Source organism: Schistocerca nitens, chromosome 9 (genome assembly GCF_023898315.1).
Source record: "Schistocerca nitens isolate TAMUIC-IGC-003100 chromosome 9, iqSchNite1.1, whole genome shotgun sequence".
Lineage (NCBI taxonomy): Eukaryota > Metazoa > Arthropoda > Insecta > Orthoptera > Acrididae > Schistocerca > Schistocerca nitens.
The window spans coordinates 240,148,977-240,174,458 of NC_064622.1; the positions used below are offsets into that span (position 1 = coordinate 240,148,977).

The window sequence follows — 25,482 nt, forward strand, 5'->3', positions numbered from 1 at the left end:
TATGAAACATCCTGTAAAACTATCCACACTCGTGTTCAGAGCTGCTTCCTGCTGACCTGCCAATAAGACAAACGTTCGCTTTGCAATTTCTTGCTCGCAAGGAAGTGGACAATGAATGGCCACAAAATATTCTGTGGGCAGACGACGCCCATTTCCATCTCAAGAGACATGCCAATACGTGGAATTGCAGAATGTGGGCAACGGAAAATCCACACGCACGTCTGCCGCTACCAATTCATTCTGCAACGGTGGCTGTGTGGTACTGGTTGACTTAACCGTATATCGTAGGGCCGTATTTTCTCGAGGAAATGAGTCCTGTCGGTCACTGATAAACGCTGTGAGAGCTTTTTGCTCACCAACATAGTTCCAAACCTTCAAAAGGGTGGGTTTGTGGGCAGGATCTTTTTGGTATAAGATGGCACTCCTTCGCACGTTGCACAGCTAGTGAAGCGGCTGCTGCAGAGGCATTTCGGAAATGCTGGAATTATCAGCCGTCATTTCCCTACACCCTGGTCGTCCAGATCATCTGATCTTAATCCACGTGACTTCTGGCTGTGGGGTTATGTGAAAGACGTTGTGTTAGGTGCTCCAATTAGCTGAACTGAAGGCAAGCATTGCGCGACCCATTCTGAACGTGATCCCCTCAGACACTCCGATCTTCAGCGCAACATGCCGTTTCTTGATTCCAACTTGTGGCAGAAAACGGTTGACAGCTTATTGAACATGTCTTACGCCAGTCTCACGATTATTAGAAACCGATGTCATTTTTCTTTTTATGCTATATTAAAAAACGATTTTTTCCATGTGGTACTATCGAGCTATGATCGATGGGCTTACCTAACAGGGTCACATCTGTTGACTGCCGAGCTTGTGCAGTCATGCACATTGAACCGCACGGATGAAGTAATGTGCAACTAAAAACCATAGCCATCATATTGCGATTCATCTGTCATTTGCATGCGGCCCCATTTACGTTAAAACGCTAACAGCGCCAACTACTGGCAATTTTCTTTAAATTTTAATTCCTATGTTCCATGACGTTTCCTCGCTGTGTCAATAATATGTTGTTCAAATTTGACGTCATTCTAAGCAGTGGCTCTCTTTCTACAGCCTTATGAAACTGGAATTTCGCTTATGGACACCCTGTATTAGTCAACGCCTATTTTACACATACAGTAAGTACCATTTCGTTGCTTGCCATCCCTTATGCTACACTAATTTTGATGCCCGGCAGTTTAAATAGGATACGCTAATGGTGCTCCATTTGTAACGAAACTGTATGGAAGAAGGATCAGCGTGTAACAAACTTAATGCAATGGCGTTTTAGGAACCTTCTAAAGCGGTGTGGAATGGAATGAAATGCCACCACTGAAGATCATTTCCTAGTTCCATGTTACTCTAGGAAGGAGTTTGTTAGTAGGTATGGTCAAGAGTATGGTCAAGAAACGCTTTGTCTCCTGGAGTTTCGTTCCAAACAGCGAACAACATTGAATGAGGCCTTTTGAATGCGAGAAGTAAATCTGTGAAATAGTGTAATAAGGAGACTGGAATGAAAACTCAAAAGGAAATTTTTCCGTGGTTACGACTCGAAAATTTTTTTTAACCAACTTAAAGTACTTTAGAGACCAAGTCAAGACATACGTGTAATAATGTTCTTCCGCAATCTGTCTTCAGGTTGCAGTGTTAAATATAGCGCCGGTAACACTTCAAATGTTCGGATGTGTGTGAATTCCTAAGGGACAAAACTGCTGGGGTCATCGGTCCCTAGTCTTACACACTATTTGAACTAACTTATGCTAAAAGCAACACATACACCCATGGACTAGGGAGGACACGAATCTCCGGCGGGAGGCGCCGCGTAGTCCACGACATGGCGCTTCAAACCGTGCGGCCACTCCACGCGGCGGTAACACTTCCGTCTGTTTCATCTGAGGGACGACAGGCCAGCAATCTTAAGTTAATGTTTCCATGTAATATTCATATTTCATCTAGCTGAGCACCTGGCGTTACCCCAGGTAAGTATTTATTCCAAATATCTTAGTCCATTTCCTCATTCCTCCTCTCTCTGTCCGTCTCCTTCGGCCCCATCTCTGTCCATCACCTTCTCCCCCCCCTCTCATTGCCCAACCCTCCCCATTTCTGACTATCTCCCCCTGCCTCTCTCTATCTCTCTCTGCCCTTATTTCTCTGTCAATCTGCTCCTCCCCACTCGCTCTGTCCATTTGCTCCTGCCCCCTCTGTCCGTTCCCGCTCACTCCTTTATCTCCTCGTCATCTCCTCTACATCATCCTCTCTCTGTCCACCTACTATTCCTCCATATCTGTGTCCATCTCCTCCTTCGAGAGTTCCGGAATCTGTACAGAAAATTGGAATAGAGGTCAACATAAACAAGATTTCCCCACTTTTTATTCCTCATTAAAGCCACACATTGCATGTTGTACCACCATAAAGCGAGATCTTCAGAGGGGTGGTCCAGGTTGCTGTACACACCAGTACCTCTGATACCCAATAGCATGTCCACTTGCATTGATGCATGCATGTATTCTTTGTCGCATACTATCCAAAAGTTCATCAAGGCACTGTTGGTCCAGATTGTCCCACTCCTCAACGGCGATTCGGCGTAGATCGCTCAGAGTGGTCGTCCATAAACAGCCCTTTTCAACCCATCCCAAGCTTGTTCGATAGCGTTCATGTCTGAAGAACACGCTGGCGACTCTAGTCGAGCGATGTCGTTATAATGAAGTCATTCACAAGATGTGCACGATGGAGACGCGAATTGTCGTCCATGAAGACGAATGCCTGGCCAATATGCTACCGATATGGTTGCACTATCGGTCAGAGGATGGAATTCAGTATCCTACAGCCGTTTCGACGCCTTCAATGACCACCAGCGGCGTACGTCGGCCCCACATAATGCTATCCCAAAACAGCAGGGAACCTCTACTTTGCTGCAGTCGCTGGACAGTGTGTCTAAGGCGTTCAGCTTGACTGGGCTGCCTACAAACACGTCTCTGACGAATATCTCATTGAAGGCATCTGCGACACTCATCGGTGAAGACAACGTGATGCCAATCCTGAGCGGCACATTAGACATGTTGTTGGGCCCATCTGTACCGCGCTGCATGGTGTCGTGGTTGCAAAGATGGACCTCGCCATGGACATCAGGAGTGAAGTTGCGCATCATGCAGCCTATTGCGCACAGTTTGAGTCGTAACACTACATCCTGTGACTGCACGAGAAACATTATTCAACATGGTGGCGTTGCTGTCAGGGTTCGTCCGAGCCATAATCCGTAGGTAGCGGTCATCCACTGCAGTAGTGGCCCTTGGGCGGCCTGAGCGAGGCATGTCATCGACAATCCCTGTCTCTTTGTATCTCCTCCGTGTCCGAACAACGTCGCTTTGGTTCACTCCGAGGCGCCTGGACACTTCCCTGGTTGAGAGCCCTTCCTGGCACAAAGTAACAATGCGTAGGCTATCGAAACGCGATATTGACCGTCTAGGCATGGTTGAACTACAGACAACACGAGCCGTGTATCTCCTTCCGTCTATCTTCAGGAGTTCTGGGAACCGGGGTCATGCAAAACTTTTTTTGATGCGTGTAGTATGTGTACCTAGTTCCACAGCAGTTGACCCAGCGCCTTACGACGAGTTTTTTATTCTTGGCTTTGGCAGCATATGCACATGCCACACATATTTCACCTGTATCTCTAACGAATTTCGGCTTGTGGTTTCGTTTTCACGCAGCACAAAATTTATGAAGTAATATCTCCTGAATTATGTTTCGTACAGTGCTATTTTTTAGATACATACAACGCCACATGTGTACGCTGTCTGCGAAACGTTTTGCGAATATAGTAGCGAAGAAGTACTAAATTTACATGTCATTCAAGTTGCGACAGTTTTTCACACATTTCGGTGTTTATGGCGACGGATAGCCTATACTGTGTGTCATACAATGACATAATTTTGCAGATAAATTCAGAGCTATATGTGAATACTGACTGGAAAGTGTGTCGCGAATGCAGTTAGTAATAAAGAAGTAATAAATTAAAGTGTTTGACCTGATGCGGCAGTTTTCCTGCATGAATAGCGAAAATATAACAAGCGATAAACCTTTTTCTTTCAGAATGAAATTTTCACTCTGAAGCGGAGTGTGCGCTGATATGAAACTTCTTGGCAGATTATAACTGTGTGCCGGATCGAGGCTCGAAATCGGGACCTTTGCCTTTCGCGGGCTAGTGCTCTACCAACTGAGGTACTCAAGCACAACTCACAACCCGTCGTCACCACTTGAATTCCGCCAGTAACTCGTCTCCTACTTCCAAACTTCACAGAAGCTCTTCTGCGAACTTTGCTGAACTAGCACTTCTGGAAGAAAGGATATTGCGGAGACATGGCTTAGCCGCAGCCTGGGGGATGTTTCTAGGGTGAAATTTTCACTCTGCAGCGAAATGTGCGCTGATATGAAACGTTCTGGCAGATTAAAACAGTGTGCCGGACCGAGACTCGAACTCGGTCCGGCACACAGTTTTAATCTGCCAGGAAGTTTCTTTTTCTTTCATACTTTTGTGGGAGTTGTCAGAGAGAAAAGCTTTAGTACGGGTTAGAAATTATGTGTAAAGTTTGTTGCAAGTCACTACGTGCTCTCATTCGCAGATAATGGATGAATATAGTCTTGGCATTCGCGCGTTATGGGCTACACTTCTTTTTCACCCCCAATCCATTCCTTTGACATGTTGGTGGTACTTGCTCCCATAGCCATTTTTTTCGGTCAGTAACTGATATGAGCACTAAGTTTGGTTGAAATCGGTTCAGTGGTTTAGGAGGAGATGTGAAACACACAAACAAACATACATACATGCACACATACACATTCGGTGCTCTTCTATGCTGCCACGCTATAAAGGTTGCCATAGTGGAAGTCCATGTTGTTCCAGAGTTGATTATGGTTTTGCTGCAAGCTAACTCATTTACTCGCTGAAAACGCCTGACATGTGACACATGGCTGTAGGATCCTCCATAGCCAGGCGAACAACATGTCGGACCTCTCAGGCGCCAATCACGTGGGACCGATGGTTTTCTGCTATACGCTGAGTGTGGCTCTCCTGAAGCCATCGATTCCATATTCGCATGACAGTCGTGGGATCACATCCAACGTGAGCAGGGATGTCGCTTAACGATAAACTGCTGTCTCGATAGACCACGATCTAGCCGCTGTCAAATTTAGAACGTCCTGATAGACTTTTCCACTTCTCAGGCGAGGCATAACACGATGTTCTTACACACAAGCAACGTTAAATACGATTTATGGTTGAGAAACCCGCTGATGAATGTTTCCTCGTATATAGACTGTAGACGGTGTTACTCCCACTTACTTGCTGAGACTGCTCAGGAACTCTGATCGTTTGCATATCCAAGCAAGTATTACACTTTATGCCATTTTGAAGCTTGCTGCATGCCGCCTTCATAGTATTGCCATTTTATTGAGCAACAGTGTATTGTAAGATGGCAAGCGACCCTGAGAAGATGGTATCTGCACGTTGCTCTTTATTGTAATAATAAAGACAAATTTTTAACTTTAATCTTTGTAATCAATTTATGCAATCCATGTAATGAAACTATTGGTTTGCGACTGATTGTCGAAGGAACTGTTTGTATAATATAGATGCAACTTATGACGGAGCTACGACCATTTATTTGAATTATATAACAAGTTGAGAACCTATTCTTCACCTGTAGCATGCTGCAAGATCGTAAGCTATTATAGTATTAGAAGTCGTTGAAAAGAATTACTATGAAGTTAACTGTTTTAATTAACGTGAACCTTATTTATTTTCTACCCACAGTTGTAAATACTTAAGAAAGTAGGGAAAACAAACGTAAATCTCAGCAACCAGAGATTACCATTTGAATTGTTGTTGGTGTGAGAAGCTATTCTTTTCCTGTTGAATTGCAGAAGAGTCTAGCAAAAATATTGATCTCTCTGTAAAGGGTCCTACTTTCTGTATTGCTTTGTAAGAAAAGAGATTTTAATCTTATTTTATTTATGCCCTATCTTGGTGCTCTCCGTGGGTGTTATTCAATCAAGAATTTATTCATGTAGAAGACAGTCAGCCACAAATACTTTTAAGAAGCCTTACTGCAACAACCGATTTCGGGATATGATACCCATCTTTATATGGCTGCACCAGTAGCGTATCGAAATCGACTAGTGTATATCGTCTGTTCTGGAAGTGCATATGAATAATTTAGCAGTTACCGTCGCTTTATTTGCATTGTGTATGACTTGTATTATACAGAGCAATATGTTTTCAAATTATACACACTATCTTATTTTTCTGTATTACACAATCATCCACACAGCGTATAAGGAGGAGTTAACTACTCAATTATTCTTGGGTAGTATCGGAGCAGACGACATGCTTTAGACAGTTCTTAGAATGTAGTAAAGCAAGGGTTGCCATCTGAATATGCACATAGTGGACCGAAATAGGCCGTGAATATTTATTTTAAAGAAAGCTGAGTTCTCCATCGAAAAGTTTTGAAAGAATTTTATTTTTACGAAACGTTCTTAATGAATTTACTAAAAAAGAAATATTTTGTTGTAAGGTAACACTTGGCTCTGTTGTGGTGAGGATTAGCGAGTTTCTGTCGTAATCTGCGTGTATATTTTCGTAACGGCTAGACATATCTTCTCAGCACAGAAAATTTGAAATATGAGTTTATGTTTTATTTTATAAACACTTAAGATATGAATTAAGGGCATGGAAGTTAATTTTTTTTTTCGAATGGCGCTAAATAATTCCTGTTGTTCGCTATTGAGAAAATACGCTGACAAAAGGACGGGAATGCCGACTCGCCGTCACCGATGAAAACATGAAAGAGAGAGAAGAGAATCGGTGACAGTTTAATTAAACGGCATCCGTGATATTATAAAATGTATAAAGTTCTTTGATTTAGAGGTAGAACAATGAATAGGACTTCTGTGATTGTAAAAAGAGAGAGGTATATTGAAAAATTATTCGAGACAAGAGAGAGAGAGAGAGAGAGAGAGAGAGAGAGAGAAGTTGTTATTTTGTGGGAGACTATCATATAGTCTGTGTTGCTAACAGAAACACATCCGCTTATTTATCAGAGTGCAGAAAATTTTGAAAAATATCGTTACCTAGGAATGAGTACTAGACTTTGGATATGCTGAGAAAGTGGAGATAATTATTTCGAGTCGGTACACGACACTGTACTTACGTGGGGCCGACTTTGACTTTCCTTTTCAGATAGGAGCGCAGCGATGACATTTTTTAAGTAATGAAAAATCCAACTTAAGGAGATTTGAGGTTTGACTGGAAATGTAGCCAATTTTTTTTGCAATGGTGGTACAATATGCTATGCAGATATAGTAAAGAGAGTACTAGTTGGGTGCTTTCTGTTAAAACAGACATCCGAAAGCTCTTCGGCTTTTTTGCAGAAGTGGTTGCCTGTCTTTGTGTGACGATGGAGGATCAATCAGTTTCAGACTTGAACTAACGTGGTTTTCGTTTCCTATCTCTGGAGAACACATAATTTTACTTTTCAGTCGTCGTGTAAGGTGCGACAAGAGAGAGAGAGAGAGAGAGAGAGAGAGAGAAAGAGAGAGAGAAATTTCTCATTACACACGCTCCACATCAGTAAAGGTTTTACGGTCGCTAATCATTTCAAGATGAAACAGTATGGTGGTGGTGGTGGTTAGTGTTTAACGTCCCGTCGACAACGAGGTCATTAGAGACGGAGCGCTAGCTCGGGTTAGGGAAGGATTGGGAAGGAAATCGGCCGTGCCCTTTCAAAGGAACCATCCCGGCATTTGCCTGAAACGATTTAGGGAAATCACGGAAAACCTAAATCAGGATGGCCGGAGACGGGATTGAACCGTCGTCCTCCCGAATGCGAGTCCAGTGTGCTAACCACTGCGCCACCTCGCTCGGTGAAACAGTATGTACTACAGGGTCTTACAAAAAGGTATGGCCAAACTTTCAGGAAACGTTCCTCACACACAAATAAAGAAAAGATGTTATGTGGACATGTGTCCGGAAACGCTTAATTTCCATGTTAGAGCTCATTTTAGTTTCGTCCACCTACGCTCAATGGACCACGTTATCATGATTTCATACGGGATACACTACCTGTGCTGCTAGAACATGTGCCTTTACAAGTACGACACAACATGTGGTTCATGCACGATGGAGCTCCTGCACATTTCAGTCGAAGTGTACGTACGCTTCTCAACAACAGATTCGGTGACCGATGGATTGGTAGAGGCGGACCAATTCCATGACCTCCACGGTCTCCTGACCCGAAGCCTCTGGACTTTCATTTATGGGGGCATTTGAAAGCTCTTGTCTACGCAACCCAGGTACAAAATGTAGAGACTCTTCGTACTCGGTTTGTGGACGGCTGTGATACAATACGCCATTCTCCAGGGCTGCATCAGCGTATCAGGGATTCCATGCGACGGAGGGTGGATGCATGTATCCTCGTTAACGGAGGACATTTTGAACATTTCCTGTAACAAAGTGTTTGAAGTCACGCTGGTACGTTCTATTGCTGTGTGTTTCCATTCCATGATTAATGTGATTTGAAGAGAAGTAATAAAATGAGCTCTAACATGGAAAGTAAGCGTTTCCGGGCACATGTCCACATAACATATTTTCTTTCTTTGTGTGTGAGGAATGTTTCCTGAAAGTTTGGCCGTACCTTTTTGTAACACCCTGTATAAAACTCGCTATATTTACGATAGGGGATTATAGTCCATTGGTATCCCGGTGACCGAGTTTCAATGTAATTAATTTAAAACAGTATGTCGCTGTTCACGGTCGAAGCCCGACTGGCGCGGTTGGTAGTGTGCAGTTTCTACGTTTCAGTGTTTCGTTTGCCCCATACCTAAGAAGTCCGATGTTGTCACGATAATCATATCTTTGGATATCAGCTATCGAAAATTCAGATAAAAGAAATTATAAACCGAACGCGAGGGAACGGGCTAGTCTGAATGTGAGAGGGCACTGACAGCAGACGCCTTCAGATAAGCGGCAGCGAGCACTGGCTACGGCAGAGGCGGGGTCGGTCTTACTTGAGAGGCACGGCTGGTGTAGTGTTGGCAGCGGCAGCGGCTGCGGCTGCGACGCACGTGGGCGGCGGTTGCGGGTCTGCTTCCGCCCCCGGGGGCGGCGGCCGCCCCACGGAGGCTGGCGGGGGCGACGCCATCTCCACCGACGGCCTCCACGCGTCGTTCTCTTTGGCGATTCCTGGCGCTGCTGGGACGGGCAGCTGGTCGTCGTCTGCGTCCTGCGGGAACAGTGCGGCCGCACTACGTTTCAGTACAAACAAGTAAAATAGTACTTGGTGTTCGCAGTTCTCCTAAAAGCAGTTGTAAGCTCGAGAAAAAAGACTACAGGAGGGAAAATGCAGGGTGGGCTAAGAAAATACGGTGGATGAATCTTTTTAGCAGCAACTGCTGGAGGTACAACCATTATATGTAACCTGTCTGATAACTCGATCCGTTGAGACATGCAGCGTTAAGTTGGACCCGTTCTGGCTTGTCAGTCAGCTTCCATAGACGCTATAGTGAGGCCGTGTCTATCGCACATCATGAGTTTCGAACAACGCGTGAAAATTTTGCTTCAAGTTGAAAAAAATGTTTAAAAGAACTCACGAAATGCTGGGATTGTTGTATGGAGATAAGGCTGTAACTCTGAAACTGTTTAAAAATGATATGACCGATTTAAAATCGGAAATGAATCGGGACGTACATTAACTTGAAAAACAGAAGAAAACGTGCAAAAAGGGGCAAAAATTGCTCGATCAAAGAAACAAATAACTCTTCGGCAGCTTATTGAAGAACTTAGCATCTTGTACGGGTCTGTGCAATGCACTTTTAACCGATAATTTGCAAATGAGAGGAGAGTGTGCGTAAACTGTTCTCATACTTTTGAGTGATGAGCAGAAGGAAAATCGTCTGTCACTTTGCACGGAGTTGAAGGATCGTCTTCGTTCGTATCTAAAATAGTAACTGCGGTGAAACTTGGGGCTGCGGGTATGACTCTGAGACGAAAATTCAGAATTCTCAATGGAAAACTACTGAATCTCCTCACCCTAAAAAGGCACATTATTCAAAATCGAATATCAGTCATGCTCATTTTTTTTGATATTGAGGGCGTAGTGCAATCAGAGTTAGTTCCAAGGGGAACAACTGCAATCGCTGAATCTTACGCCGGCGTACTGAAATATTTCCTAAAGGTTGTAAGAAGAAAGCGAACAGAAAAATGGGCCAATGGTTTCCTTCTGCATCAAGGCAACGCACCCATCCACATCTGTTTTGATTCGTGAGTTTTTTCCTGGAATAAGTGTTCCTGCTTGTCAACATCCCCCTTACCAGATTTAGCACCATTCGACTTCTGGCTCTTCCCAACATTTAAAACCGTGCTTGAAGGAAAACGTTTTGATACAATTCCTGACATTGAGAGGCTCACGACAGAACAGCTGAACACCCTTTCAAAAGAAGCTTTCCAGAAATGGTTCCAGTGATACATTCAACGTTGGGATAGGGGCACTGGTAGCCAAGGACAGTACTTCGAAAGAGATTAAATCAAATTCCATGGAAGCTTATAACTTAGACTCTAATAAAATTATTCGCCGTTTTTTTATCACACCTCGTAAGAACAGAATTTTGGAAATTTGTTCAAATGGCTCTGAGCACTATGGGACTTAACATCTGTGGTCATCAGTCCCCCAGAACTTAGAACTACTTAAACCTAACTAACCTAAGGACATCACACACATCCATGCCCGAGGCAGGATTCGAACCTGCGACCGTAGCAGTCGCGCGGTTCCGGACTGAGCGCCTAGAACCGCGTGACCACCGCGGCCGGCTTGGAAATTTGTGGTAAGGTCTTTAGGGGCTGAGGTCATCAGTCCCTAAGCGTATTCACTACTTAATCTAACTTAGACTAACTTATGCTAAGGACAACACACACTCATCCATGCCCGAGGGAGGACTCCAACCTCCGACGGGGGAAGCCGCACGGACTGTGACAAGACGCCTTAGACCGCGCGGCGTATGAATAGAAGACCAAAGAGGAAGTAAGGGGGAATAAGACAAGGAAGCAGCCTTTCGCCCCTTCTCTTCAATCTGTACATCGAAGAGTACTGAAATAAAAGACAGGTTTAGTAGTGGGATTATAATTCATAGCAAAAAGTTATCAATAATAAGATTTACTGATAACATTGGTATCCTCAGTATAAGTGACCTTTTGAATGGGATGAACGGTCCCTTGAGTACACACTCTTGACTAAGAGCAAACTGTAAGACGATGAAGGTAATGATAAATAGCAGAAACGAGGTTGTTGATAAATTTAACGTCAGAACTGCGGGCCAAGAAGTGTACAAAGTAAAGGAGTTCTGCTACCTCGGAAGCACAATTACGCGTGAAGGATGAAACAAGCAGGACATAGCAAATAAACCAGCACAGGGAAAAAGGATATTTCTGGCCCAAAAGTCTGCTGGTGTCAATAAACGACCTGAATTTGAGTAAGAAATTTATGCGATTGTATGTATGAGATACAGCATTGTATGTAACTGATTCATGGACTGTGTGAAAACTGGAAAAAGGAGTCGAAGCATTTGAGATGTGATGCTTTGGAAGGATTTTCAAAATTAGGTCGCCTGATAAGAAATAAGGGGTTCTCCTCAGAACTGGCGAGGAGAGGAACATGTCTGAAACATTGGCTACAAGAAGGCACAGGATAATAGGACACGGGTAAAGAAATGAGAGAATAACTGCCAACGATAAACGAGGAAGTTCGTTGTAGGTGCTATTTGAGATGAAGAGGTTGGTACAGGAGAGGATTGTGTAACGGGCCACATCAAACTAGTCAGAAGACTGTTGAAATGGGGAAAAAAAAGCAAGTGTAACTCAACAATTAAACACACAAACTAAAACCTTTTTCTTGTCAATCGTCAATGTTCAAAGTTTCTCATCTTGACTGCGTATAATATTTCTCATAATTTCCAGTTTTCCTCCAGGGACAAGTCTTTGATTTAATATTAATTTACTGCAATACACATGATAAGGCAAAACATTAAGACCACTGCCCACCGCGACGTTGCGTGACGCCTGACGGCATTGCGGGCACGTGACGCGGTAACAAAAGTATGTAAGCGGAGCAGACATGTACAGGGGATCACCCAAGTGAAGATATGGGATGCAGAAGGCGAAATACATTGTGATAAGCGACTTTGAAAAGGGCAGATTATTATTACGCAGAGCCTGGTCGAATGTTAATGTGGTAGTGTCGTGAGCATCTACAGAAAGAGGTAGCAGGACTGTGAACCTACCACTACGCGCTAAATGGTTGGACATCCACAACTCTTCACAGAACGTGGTGTACGGATGCTTCTCCACTCGGTAAAGTAGGATAGGTGGTGATTTGTGCCATCTCTTCCGAAAGAGCACAAAGCTGGTGGACGCACAAATGTTACGTAGCACGCCCTTCACTGTACGTTGTTGAATTCATCGTACATTGTTGAACATGGAGCTCCGCAGCAAGCCACCCAACATGTTGACTAAACGACATCGTCAATTACGATTGTAGTGGACCATCGGAATTCGACCATCGATGAATGGACACGTGTCGGCTCTTCGCGTAAATCACATTTTTGCTATACTAGGGCGATTGTCGCCCCCACAATCGCCGTTATCGAGATGATCGGTGGCACGAACGCAGGCTGGTGGAAGCAGTGTTATGCTACGGGAGACATTCTTCTGCTCTTGCGTGGGATCTGTGGTAGTAATTGAGCACACGGTGACACTGCGAATCATCTACATCCCTTCATGCTTGATGTCATCTTTCAGCCGTGACTCGGAGAGAGAGCCATCCATGCACGCAGAATTAGTGATGTATTTCGTTCCAAAGACTGACAAACAAGCTATTAAGAAGGTGGTCATAATGTTTCGGTTCATCAGTGTAAATGTTAATAATCTGATTTTTAGTGAGAGAACAGTATACATAGGTCAGTCATAAAATAATTCCTCCTGATTTAACCGAACTTTAATAGGATAAAGAGAACATTATACACACCTTAGTCAAAAAGTAATGCCTCCTAATTTTTTTTTTATTTTTGTCAATAAGTTCAAGTACAACTATATTGGTCGAAAAACACGAGATTGACGATTAATTTATGACTTTTCAATATAATCTCTACCCATTTCCAAAAGTTTGGTCCATATTTTAACAAGGACATGTAATCCAGCGTGGTATAACAGACGGTTCCGTCTCCTTGGTACCTAACTTGCACAAGCCTTTGGGTATCCCAGCTGAATGATCGTCATCACATCACCTTTTCCGAGGGCGGTAGTGTAACGCAAATAATTTCCAGTCGCACGGCTGTCACCAAGAACGATGTCGTCGACTCTTTGAATGTTGTGTGGAGACACTGCAGTGCCGCGCGGAGTGCGTGTGTGTGTGAAATCTTGTTGGACTTAACTGCTAAGGTCATCAGTCCCTAAGCTTACACACTACTTAAACTAACTCATGCTAAAAACAACACACACACCCATGCCCGAGGGAGGACTCGAACCTCCGCCGGGACCAGCGGCGCGCGGAGCGGCCACGCGGTTTGAGGCGTCATGTCACGGACTGCGTGGCCCCTCCCGCCGGAGGTTCGAGTCCTCCCTCGGGCATGGGTGTGTGTGTTGTTCTTAGCATGAGTTAGTTTAAGTAGTGTGTAAGTCTAGGGACCGATGACTTAAGCAGTTTGGTGCCTTAGGAATTCACACACATTTAAACATTTCTAAGGCACTGCGGTCACCCCTTTTCGTCAGCCAACGGTGTTTGTCCTTCAACTTGATTACAGTGACGAATCTATCGTCTAATAGTAGTGATATCCACTTTTGCATCGACGTAGACATTCTTCACTCTTTCCTGAATGCAGTTGGGCGTTTCACCTTCTGTATTCAAGAATTCTATCATGGAATGCTGTCTAATACGAATATAGATGTCGTGCATTTTGCAGTTAACTGCAGCACTGGAATTTATTGACACAGAGACTTACTACTGCAATGGATTGTAGAAGAAGTTTTGCGGATAGCGCCAAATCCAAATTTTTCAGTAACAAACTTTATTTATGAAAAAAAAGAAAAATAGATTACATAACTTTTTGACTGACTCTGTACAAGGCAATTCAAAACGGGTATCACGATTACAAACTGCTGTAACTGTTTCACATATGGTGCTACGTCGGTAAGAATTACAAGGAATTTAAAAGAAAATTCACATTACTTATTCAAGGTCACCTTGTACTTAGGTGTTCACCGTGACTCCCTTTGGGCACGCAGAGAGTATTTAAATTATAATCAGTTTCAGAAATGATACTTAGGTGGAATCACTGACGCGAGTGCATTAGAAATGCACATTTTAAGTCCTGGAATTGTTTTTAGCAAAGAAGGCGTGTGTAATGGCATATGAAGTAAACCACGAGTTTTACGCCCGGAGATATAGTAGAATGAGAGGACACAGAGTCGTCATGTTCAATGCGTGTGATGCAACGGTTTGGAAGATGGTGGTTTAGATCATGCGAACATACCATACACCCCCTCGCAAGTGGTGCATCTTATTTGTGGAGTCTGCATCAAGGTGTTGCATCAGCCACTGTCCAAATATGTCGATGTGAATGTCTGTTGATGCAGGCAGCTGAACGAAAGAAACTAGGCGGTGTAATTTTTGTTGTTATATAGTACAGAATACATTAATCTTCGGTGAGTCGCGGTTATATTCAGTTAGCTACACATGAAGGCTTTTCTGTACTCCATATCTGCATATTCGATTGTTATGCAGCTTAACCTTGCCACTTACATGGAAGGTTGCCTCATTTCTAAGAATGAGACGTGTAACAAATGAATCTTCCTCCATGCCTTTCAGCATTTACGTGGCATGTTTCTTATATTTGACATAGTCCTCGTGTTTCAGTTGCTGTAAAACTGGAATTACGTGCCGTTTCATTTTCAATTTAGTTCTGATAGCACGTCAAACCACTGTTATGACATTTGTAGCTGCGCTACTGCCTTCGTACGTCGATTGTCGTGGGCTGTGTTCAGATGAAAGGAGAATCCTTTCAACGTTATGTGGTTACTCGTGATCGGACAGTACTTTTTCCATTACTCCAGCATGCCGTTTCCTTAAACTGCCGCCCGCATCTCGTGGTCGTGCGGTAGCGTTCTCGCTTCCCACGCCCGGGTTCCCGGGTTCAATTCCCGGCGGGGTCAGGGATTTTAACTGCCTCGTGATGGCTGGGTGTTGTGTGCTGTCCTTAGGTTAGTTAGGTTTAAGTAGTTCTAAGTTCTAGGGGACCGATGAGTTTCGAAGTTAAGTCCCATAGTGCTCAGAGCCAGCCAACATCACACACATCCATGCCCGAGGCAGGATTCGAACCTGCGACTGTAGCGGTCGCGCGGTTCCAGACTGTAGCGCCTAGAACCGCTCGGCCACTCCGGCCGGCTGCACTGTGGTGACACGTTTTAAATTCTAACATGCAAAGTGTTTCGTTACGGCACATTCCATATTCACATTTGACAAGAAACTTTTAACTTATGTATCACCGCAAACGTGTCGGCTTCTGATTTACTGTGCCTGTGCAACAATCGAAATGAACTTTCTTTTACATTCCCTTCGCTCTGAATTAATTAGTCATAGTATTTTGTAATATCTTTATTCGTTACGAACTGATACGTTTAATATCTGTGATATTGGTAAAGTACTGTATTTTTGAAAATCATAGTTAAAGCCCTGTGTGCAAGGCGAAGAGATTGACGTGAGACATTGATCTCCGCTATTATGTTCATCATGAAAGAGGAGTTGCGGTTGCGCTCGCCGTTAGCCGTCCAGTAACTTGGGGTGCACAGAAGCTACGATGAATGCATTAAACGGCTCGTTGGTCAGAGGACGGGGTCCACCCATATGATGATGGTGACGCGAATCGGCGGAGGTACGATCACAGTTGTGCGCAGACTGAAACTTCATCACTACAACGTTACCGGTGATGCACTATATTCATAGTGTTTCGTGGTTCCCGACAGGCCTGATCGTACACAGTGAGGCGAAGGGAGCGGGAAGGAGACGAGAGGTGGGGAGACGGTGGGATGCCACTGCCGCCGCCACCACCACAAGAAGGGAAAAGGAAAAGGAAAGCTCCCACACACGGCGAGAACGACGTATCATTTCAGAATCACTTGGAGAAAGGGGAAACATATAATGGATATTGACCACTAGTCTGTGTACCCACAACAATTTATCGTCGAATCTCAGAACATTTCGAAATTCACCGCGCAAATAGTAAGTGTTGCCTCTGCTCATCTACCTCAGACCCTTAGGGTGCTCTCTAAGAAAGTCATTAGGATTTGACTGTAAATTTGGCCACTCACCTCATTATAAAGACAGAAGAATATGTGTGATGTCAAGTACAATATTACACAGTCACTGCTAACCATTATTATTGAAGTGGTTGTATTAAAACTGCTACAGTTTCTGGTTGTCAGATGTGCATGATTATGGATGACGAGTTACTATACTGACACGAGTGAGTGAGTGGTTGAGTCTTATTTTATTATAGATCTGAATTATATTTTTTGAAACAGGTGTTCAAATCGAAGTGATTTCGATAAAGTCAGTCAGATAAACGGCGCTGTGATCAGTGTTAACATTTACGTAAGTACATCCTTTAATTGTGCTATCCCCAATGTTCTGGTATTATTTTTGAGGCGACATTAAACTTAGATGTCTGTTAATTTCGTTACGGAACAGTGACTGTAGCTACGAGTGGAAAATCCGGTAGCTTAATTATTACAAAAGGTAGGCATTTTGAGTGGTAAGGCCGCGTTAAAGTGAGTCACGGCTCTGCAGAAATACATATCTTAACACACAAGTTGCGAAGGCGGCTGCTGGTAGACCTGTCCAAGGACCTTTTCGCGTTATGATTCTGACAGTTTATTTTTATGTCAGGTGCACAATGCATATTTCATAGTCGGCAAGCAACTTCTAGTGCTGCGAAGTCAGTTACATACATTCAGAAAAAATCCATAACATTTTTACTGTTTACGATGAATCGTGGCAAATACTGTCAGGTTCCACTGACCGATACCAGGCACTAATGAATATGTGTTATAATTTGGTATTACAGATTTTGTATAGATGTTTCATAGTAGGATCTTACCCAGTTTCATTTAAAATTGTATCACATTAAAAAAAGCAGACTTTACCTGAAATCGTAGCCACTTAAAGTTGTATGCGCAGAGCCATGGAGAAAATTTTTAAATACAACCAGGAAGACAATTGGTGGAAAATTATATGTTGAATTTTTGGGACCATTGCACAAATATATAAGAATCATAGAATTAAACGGAAATCAGTCTACAAGACCCTGGCTATTTGTTTTATATTAATTTTGAAGGATTTAACTTAACTTATTAATGTCGGAAATTATGTCATTTAGAAAATAAAGCCTGCCTTCGATAAATAAGAATGTAAAAATAGTGTAAATAGTATTCAAGCTGCCATGTAAGAAAACAGATATTAAAATGGGAAATGTGATTCCTTGTTTCTTAAAATCATTGTATAATTCCTTTCGCTATTTCCTACACTTTTTGCATAGAGGAAGGATGTGGCTGAGATGGGTTATTTCAGAAGCCTATACAAGGCAATTAAGAATGTTTTCAACCTTTAGTGAACGGACATAGCTTGCTTAATAGGCGTAACTATTCTTACAATGGACGCAGTATGGTGTTTGTAGAGATTCGACTGATAAAAGCATGCCTCCCGTGGAACTGTAGGTCGTGGTTCAGAACAAATATCTTTCATATCTCGTAGCACGACTGTTTTTCTTGAGCACGTTTGTTAATCAAGAGAATGAAATCTAAATAAGGGAGAAAAACACCTCCAAATATTACTGCGTTACCGTAGTATTCGCGACAATCTGAATGAAGAGAAACGCAAACAGCCTGCACGAAGCTACGCAGAAAGTTGTAAACAAACGCATGCCAACATTTGTTGCAGTCTTGTATAAAGAAAGTCAGCTTCAATCGTTTAGAAGATCAAATCATTAATTTAATGGGATTCCCCGTTTCTGTAACTATACTGTGAAGTGCACGGCAGAAGTTACTTGCCATAGTGCAAGCTATTAGGGATTCTTTCTGTTCCATCTGCGTATGGAGTACGGAAAGAATGACTGCTTAAACGTCTCTGGGCGCGCTATAATTAGTCAGATCTTGTCTTCACGGTCTCTGTGGTTGCGACAGGTAGGGCATTGTAGCACATTCCTAGATTCCTCAGTTAATGCTGGTTCTTTGAACTTTCACGGGCTAGTCCGTATATCTCTTCTAGCGTCTGCCAGTGCAGGTTATTCAGCATCTCTGTGAAGTTCTCCCACACAAACCTGTGTTCATTCATTTTATATATCCATTATACCCAGTTAACATGTATTGGTGTACATCCTACACATTTAAACAGTATTCTGGAATGGGTCGCACGTGTGTTTTGTAAACCATCTTCTTTGTAAATTGATAACATTTTCCCAGTAACTTACCAATGAACTGAAGTCTGCTTGCTCTGCGATAGTACTGTAGTATAGCGTATCGATACCACCTCACGAGCATTGCGAAGTTGGCAGTGGAATAGCAAGTTTCCATGCGATGCCATTATTGGTAGCGCGCGGTCTGGTGGACCCAATGGTGCGCGCCTGCTGGGCCATGCCTCCAGCGCTCTGAACTACAAGCGCCAAGACGTATGACGGCCGGCGGCAGCCACACCCCACCAGCACTTCGAGCCTCATCATAATGACACCATCGTTCATGATTAGTACAGCGAGCCCCATCCCAGTAGCTATTGTATGAGCTGGACTCTAATTCTCGCAGCATTATTTGTAATGACTCTTCATGAGCTTGGAGAAAAACAAGTTATGTAAATCTTCTATTTGTTGTGCTAACTTCTTCGCTAATTATTTCTTCTCCTGTCCAGTTTTATTATGACGTCAGTTATCGCACCACTCTGTAGCCCACCTCTCCTTAGCACTGTGTATGAAGCCGTACACAACACGCCCCATTTCATATTCCCACAAATTGTATGCCAGTGTATTTGTACGAGTTACCTGACTCCAGTTGTGACTCGTTGGTATTGTAGTCACAGGACACATATTTTTGTAGTTTTGTCAAGTGCAGAACTCGACATTCCCGAACACTTAAAGCAAGTCGCAAATCTTTGCACAGTTTGAATTATTATGAAGATGTGTTCACCTTCTTGAGGAAGTACTTTATTAGAGTTTCGCGGGTAAGTGGTTTAATGACTGAGCTACCCAAGTACGACTCAGCATCCGTCATCACAGCTTTACTTCCACCAGTACCTCGTCTCCTACCTTCTTCGAACTTCACAGAAGCTTGGAAGGTAAGAAACGAAGTATTGGCAGACGTAAAGCTGTGAGGACAGATCGTGAGTCGTGCTTGGTTAGCTGAGTTGGTAGAGCATTTGCCAGCGAATGCCAAAAGTTCCGAATTCGAGTCTCGTTACGGCACACATTTTTAATCTGCCAGGAAGTTTCAAAGCTAATGTTGCTTGTGATGTCATTAATGTATAACATAATGAACTACGCCTCGGCACAGTTCCTTGGGGCAGGCCTGAAGTTACTCCTACGTCTGTAGATAATTACCCCATTTTTACGTTCTTTATTAGTGTGTATATGTTGATGGTCAGTAAATACTAAAGTGATTAGATACGTCCAGCTGGATATAAGGCAAATGGCAAAAGGAAATGCTCTTGACCACCCATGCGGAAGAAAAGATGTCGAACTTGTTTAAGAGATGTTGTGGATTACAGAAAGCTGTGCTTCGCGTTACATTGTTATACAAATAAATAATGTCATTGATACAGTGTTGGAATCACGAAATGTTGACAACCTGCTGACGAGGGAATTGTCTCTCTGTATGTGTAGTTGAATTAAATTAGTTTAAAGTGGCTGTTTGCTACCAATTATTACTGACAAAATGGAATAAACGCTACACTACGTCCAAAAAATGAGTAATTATTCAACGAGAAGACACATACGTCATTCGAACCATTACGGCTGTCTCTTTCTCCTTGGCATTACTGTGCAAGTTAATTAACGTCCGTTGCGGTGGGGCGTAACAGTCAGACGCACGGTACTGCTTAGTTGCATATGATAAATGAAATGAGACACTTCAGCTACTACAAAGACTAAAAGAGGAAATAAAAATTACAGTGCAGTACATTATATTCAGTACTGCATGTCTTCCACAAACGACTGGAGTAATTAAAGGACAACATCCACCTCTATCACGGAGTGCTCCGCACACAAATATGAAAAATAAAAGTCGAAGAGACACAACTGAGCACGACACATTCTGAGTGGCAAATCTGTTGTCAAATTTGTCGCCTCTGTCAGGAAATGTAACTGATCTAGATTCCGTTATGCCTAAAATGTAATTACATGAAGAAAGAAACTTGTATTTAGAATGCTGAGTCTGGTGCTCTACGCTTACTTGCTTTTTTTTTGCCTTCGGTTTTGTTTGTTTCTAGAGTATGGAGCAAAAATGTTATAAAAATGAAGCACAAGTGAGCGTTTATGGAACAAAACATTTGTTTGCACGTTATAGAATAAATTACGTTTGTATTAGTTAGCATTTTAAATTCCATAACTTATGATTTAAAAAATAAGACGCTGCACAAGTTCCGTTTCTTCATGCATAGAACGACTCGTTTCGAGAATTTAGTCTCATTATGAACTAAAAATATTTACATTGGTGTTTATGTAATATTTGTGTGTGTGCGTCGCTTTGCCTCTCTTGCCTTGCAGTCACATTTTTATGGGTTTACTGCAATCGGACATTTGGAAAAAATATATCTTTAATTTATTTACTTCTAAAATTAGGAAATAATGCTTTTTGCCTGTTTGCTTACAGGTACATTGTCCACGTCCTTATGCAGAAATCCACACAATGCGAACCATCATTCACATTGTCTGTTTATGTGAAATCGAAGCGGAGTACAGGCAAAAACCAAAAACACAAATAAAATGACGATAAAAAGAGCACAGTCTCGTGTCATTAATTAGAGCCACTATACAGGGTGATCCATTGATCGTGACCGGGCCAAATATCTCACGAAATAAGCGTCAAACGAAAAAACTACAAAGAACAAAACTTGTCTAGCTTGAAGGGAGAAACCAGATGGCGGTATGGTTGGCCCGCTAGATGGCGCTGCCATACGTCAAACGGATATCAATTGTGTTTTTTTAAATAGTGAAAGGTATGTGCTGAGATTCGATCAGGATAGAGCCAGTGAAAAATGTCGATAGTTCCCAACCGCAAGGTTGGACGAGTAGTACATCTTCGAGTAGTAAGATCTTTGACAGCTAACAGAGCTAGGTGCACGCGGTAAAGTTGGAGTAATGGTGAGGAGATGCGCAGAGACAGCAGACGTGTTTCCGAGTCGGAGCTAGATGCCTGCAGGAGGCAGCCGGGTCGTGACAGCATCAAAGTAAGAATTGGCGCTACGCACATAATAAGCTATATATTGAGCGAAACTCGGCACATACGTGGGGAAACTAGAAAGAATAATTAATAAAATTGGTTTTAGCCAGTGAAAAATGTCGATAGTTCCCAACCGCAAGGTTGGACGAGTAGTACATCTTCGAGTAGTAAGATCTTTGACAGCTAACAGAGCTAGGTGCACGCGGTAAAGTTGGAGTAATGGTGAGGAGATGCGCAGAGACGGCAGACGTGTTTCCGAGTCGGAGCTAGATGCCTGCAGGAGGCAGCCGGGTCGTGACAGCATCAAAGTAAGAATTGGCGCTACGCACATAATAAGCTATATATTGAGCGAAACTCGGCACATACGTGGGGAAACTAGAAAGAATAATTAATAAAATTGGTTTTCTTTGGTTAAATAATGTCTAAAAGCTAGATAGAAATCCCATTGTTGATGCAATAAGCGTTTTGTGAAACTTTCCCGTAAATCAATGCTATAGAAGTTTTTTTTAAGTTTTTCACATGTGCCTTAAAAGTTTGAACAATAAATATTTTTTAGATAAAATTAGAGTTTCATCTCACACCTTATGTCGTTCTCCGCATCCTGTGCTTGCATTGAACCAAAAGGTACATTAAAGTTCCCATGAGTAAAGCTAATAATTTCATTTATCAGAGTAAAATAATCTATATGCCATTGCACAGTTGGCAAATTATTCAGGTCAGGACAGAATTTTTATTAAGTAACAAACAGGGCCAACATGAGTAAAGTTATCTAGAATGACAATTTTATGCCATTGCACTACAGCTGAGTTGAATATATGTTTTATTATCGGCTAAACGGGAAGGAGTGCACGAGCTAAGTCCACAGACGCAGTCAGATGCAGGTTGGTGACTTTCATTTATTTTTACCACTAAACTTTCATGCAGCCAGATGTGTATTTTGAATATTAATTTTCCAACAATATTTTCATACAGTCAGATAAAGTTCATTTCAGTTAAATACGCAGTCAGATGCAAGTTTTATTAAAGACTAAAGCAGCCATATGCAGTTCAGTCTAGTTTAAATAGAGAAGTTTTTTTAACAACACTTTCAATAGGAAACCCCACTTTTTATTCCATATTCGTGTAGTACGTAAAGAAATATGAATGTTTTAGTTGGACTACTTTTTTCGCTTTGTGATAGATGGCGCTGTAATAGTCACAAACATATGGCTCACAATTTTAGACGAACAGTTGGTACCAGGTAGGTTTTTTAAATTAAAATACAGGACGTAGGTACGTTTGAACATTTTATTTCGGTTGTTCCATTGTGATACTTGTACTTTTGTGAACTTACGATTTTGAGAACGCATGCTGTTACAGCGTGATTACCTGTAAATACCACATTAATGCAATAAATGGTCAAACGATGTCCGTCAACCTCAATGAATTTGGCAGTGCGTGTAACGACATTCCTCTCAACCGCGAGTAGTTCGCCTTCCTCAATGTTCGCACATGGATTGACAATGCGCTGACGCATGTTGTCAGGTGTTGTCGGTGGATCACGATAGCAAATACCCTTCGACTTTCCCCACAGAAAGAAATCCGGGGGCGTCAGATCCGGTGAACGTGCGGGCCATGGTATGATGCTTCGAGGACCAATCCACCTGCCATGAAATATACTATTCAATACCGCTTCAACCGCACGCGAGCTATGTGCCGGACATCCATCATGTTGGAAGTACAAAGCCATTCTGTCATGCAGTGAAACATCTTGTAGTAACATCGGTAGAACATTACGTAGGAAATCAGCATACATTGCACCATTTAGATTGCCATCGATAAAATGGGGGCCAATTATCCTTCCTCCCATAATGCCGCACCATACATTAACCTGCCAAGGTCGTTGATGTTCCATTTGTCGCAGCCATCGTGGATTTATTGTTGCCCAATAGTGCATATTATGCCGGTTTACGTTACCGCTATTGGTGAATGACGCTTCGTCGCTAAACAGAACGCGTGCAAGAAATCTGTCATCGTCCCGTAATTTTTCATGTGCCCAGTAGCAGAATTGTACACGACGTTCAAAGTCGTCGCCATGCAATTCCTGGTGCATAGAAATATTGTACTGGTGCAATCGATGTTGATGCAGCATTCTCAACACCGACGTTTTTGGAATTCCCGATTCTCGCGCAGTTTATCTGGTGCTGATGTGCGGATTAGCCGCGACAGCAGCTAAAACACCTACTTGGGCATCATCTTTTGTTGCAGGTCGTGGTTGACGTTTCACTTCTGGCTGAACACTTCCTGTTTCCTTAAATAACGTAACTATCCGGCGAACGTTGCGGACACTTGGATGATGTCGTCCAGGAAACCGAGCAGCATAGATAGCACACGCCCGTTGATCATTTTGATCACAATAGCCAAACATCAACACGATATCGACCTTTTCCGCAATTGGTAAACGGTCCATTTTAAGACGGGTAACGTATCACGAAGCAAATACCGTCCGCACTGGCGGAATGTTACGTGATACCACGTGCTTATACCTTTGTGACTATTACAGCACCATCTATCACAAAGCGAAGAAATTGGTCCAACTAAAACATTCTTATTTATTTACGTACTACAGGAATGCGTCATAAAAATGGGGGTTCCTATTTAAAATAAAACGCAGTTGATATCCGTTTGACGGCCATCTGGTTTCCCCCTTCAAGCTAGACGAGTATCGTTCTATGTAGTTTTTTCGTTTGATCCTTATTTTGGGAGATATTTGGCCCGGTCACTATCAATGGACCACCCTGTATGCGTAGATGCATTAGGAGAGATGAGGTTAATGAACAGTACGTCGTACAGATTGGGAATGTCTCTACCAACGAATTTGAAGTGTACACTCTCATTCTTGAATCTTTATCCCTGTTGTTTCTGCACTAATCACATTGATACTGATCCCATAATGGAAATATAATTATGTTTTATGCTACATGATAAAATAAAACAATGTTCTACTTAAAAAATTTATAACTTGTTGCAGTAACTCTTCGAAAAAAAACTAAACGAATTATGTTTATATGTCTGCGGGAAGCATAACGTTCCTTGCGTTTACCTATATAACTAAATATTCCTTTCACTTATTATTTTGTGAGTTACAATGAAAAACTTTATATGAAACAGCCTTTAACTTAGTGTCAACTGGATGTGCTCTTCTGCGAAACTTCCAGTTTCGACCTCCTTGCAATCTAGTGGTCAGTGCTTAGTCATATTTTCTGAATACAAATTAAAAAGAGTAGGACATAGACAACAGCCTTCTGTTTTTAATTGAGTCCCGGTGGTACTTTCCCCTTTCACCCTCAGTGCCTGTTTCTGATTAAAATATAATACGTACATAAGTCGTTCATGTTTCCCTCATTGTAGTTGTAAGCGTGTTTCAACCCGTATTGTCTATTGCCTTTGCTTTAGCTATACGTGCTATACGTACCTTGAATTACGCATACCGCGTCTCTACACTTTCCACCATTCCACTTAGATCCTTTACCCTCTTCCATCGTGCAGTGTTCCCACAGCTTCTTTCATATCTGTCGGCGGACTTCGCGCTCACCAATCCACCCCTGGGTGGCCAACATCAACGTTACACCCACTGACGCCTCAACCTTCCAGCTCTCGTACTCCAACACTCATTTTTGATCTCTTTTCTATTTCATCTTTTTTTTTTTTTTTTTTTACTCAGTCTTGGGTTGATGCTATCCGCCACTAATTCCTCTCCTGTGGCATCCTTTTCACCTCAGAGTAGCACTTACAACCTGTGCCATCAATTAGCCTATTTGTTGGATGTATTCTAATGTCTGTTTTCCTCTACACTTTTTACCTACTATAGCTCCCTCTAGTACAATGGAAGTTTTTCTGCTGTTGTATCATTCTATCTTCTGTCCTTGTCAATGCTTTCCATA

The 25,482-nt window shown here is 42.5% G+C and overlaps 1 protein-coding gene across 1 annotated transcript in view; it reads right to left on the reverse strand.

Moving 5' to 3' along the window:
• Window positions 1-25,482, reverse strand: part of LOC126204156 (uncharacterized) — a 1,030,415-nt gene that overhangs the window by 19,585 nt on the left and 985,348 nt on the right. Inside the window, exon 23 of the mRNA XM_049938564.1 lies at window positions 9,103-9,317. Coding sequence (XP_049794521.1) covers window positions 9,103-9,317 — 215 coding nt within the window. The remainder of the gene's footprint in view (window positions 1-9,102; window positions 9,318-25,482) is intronic.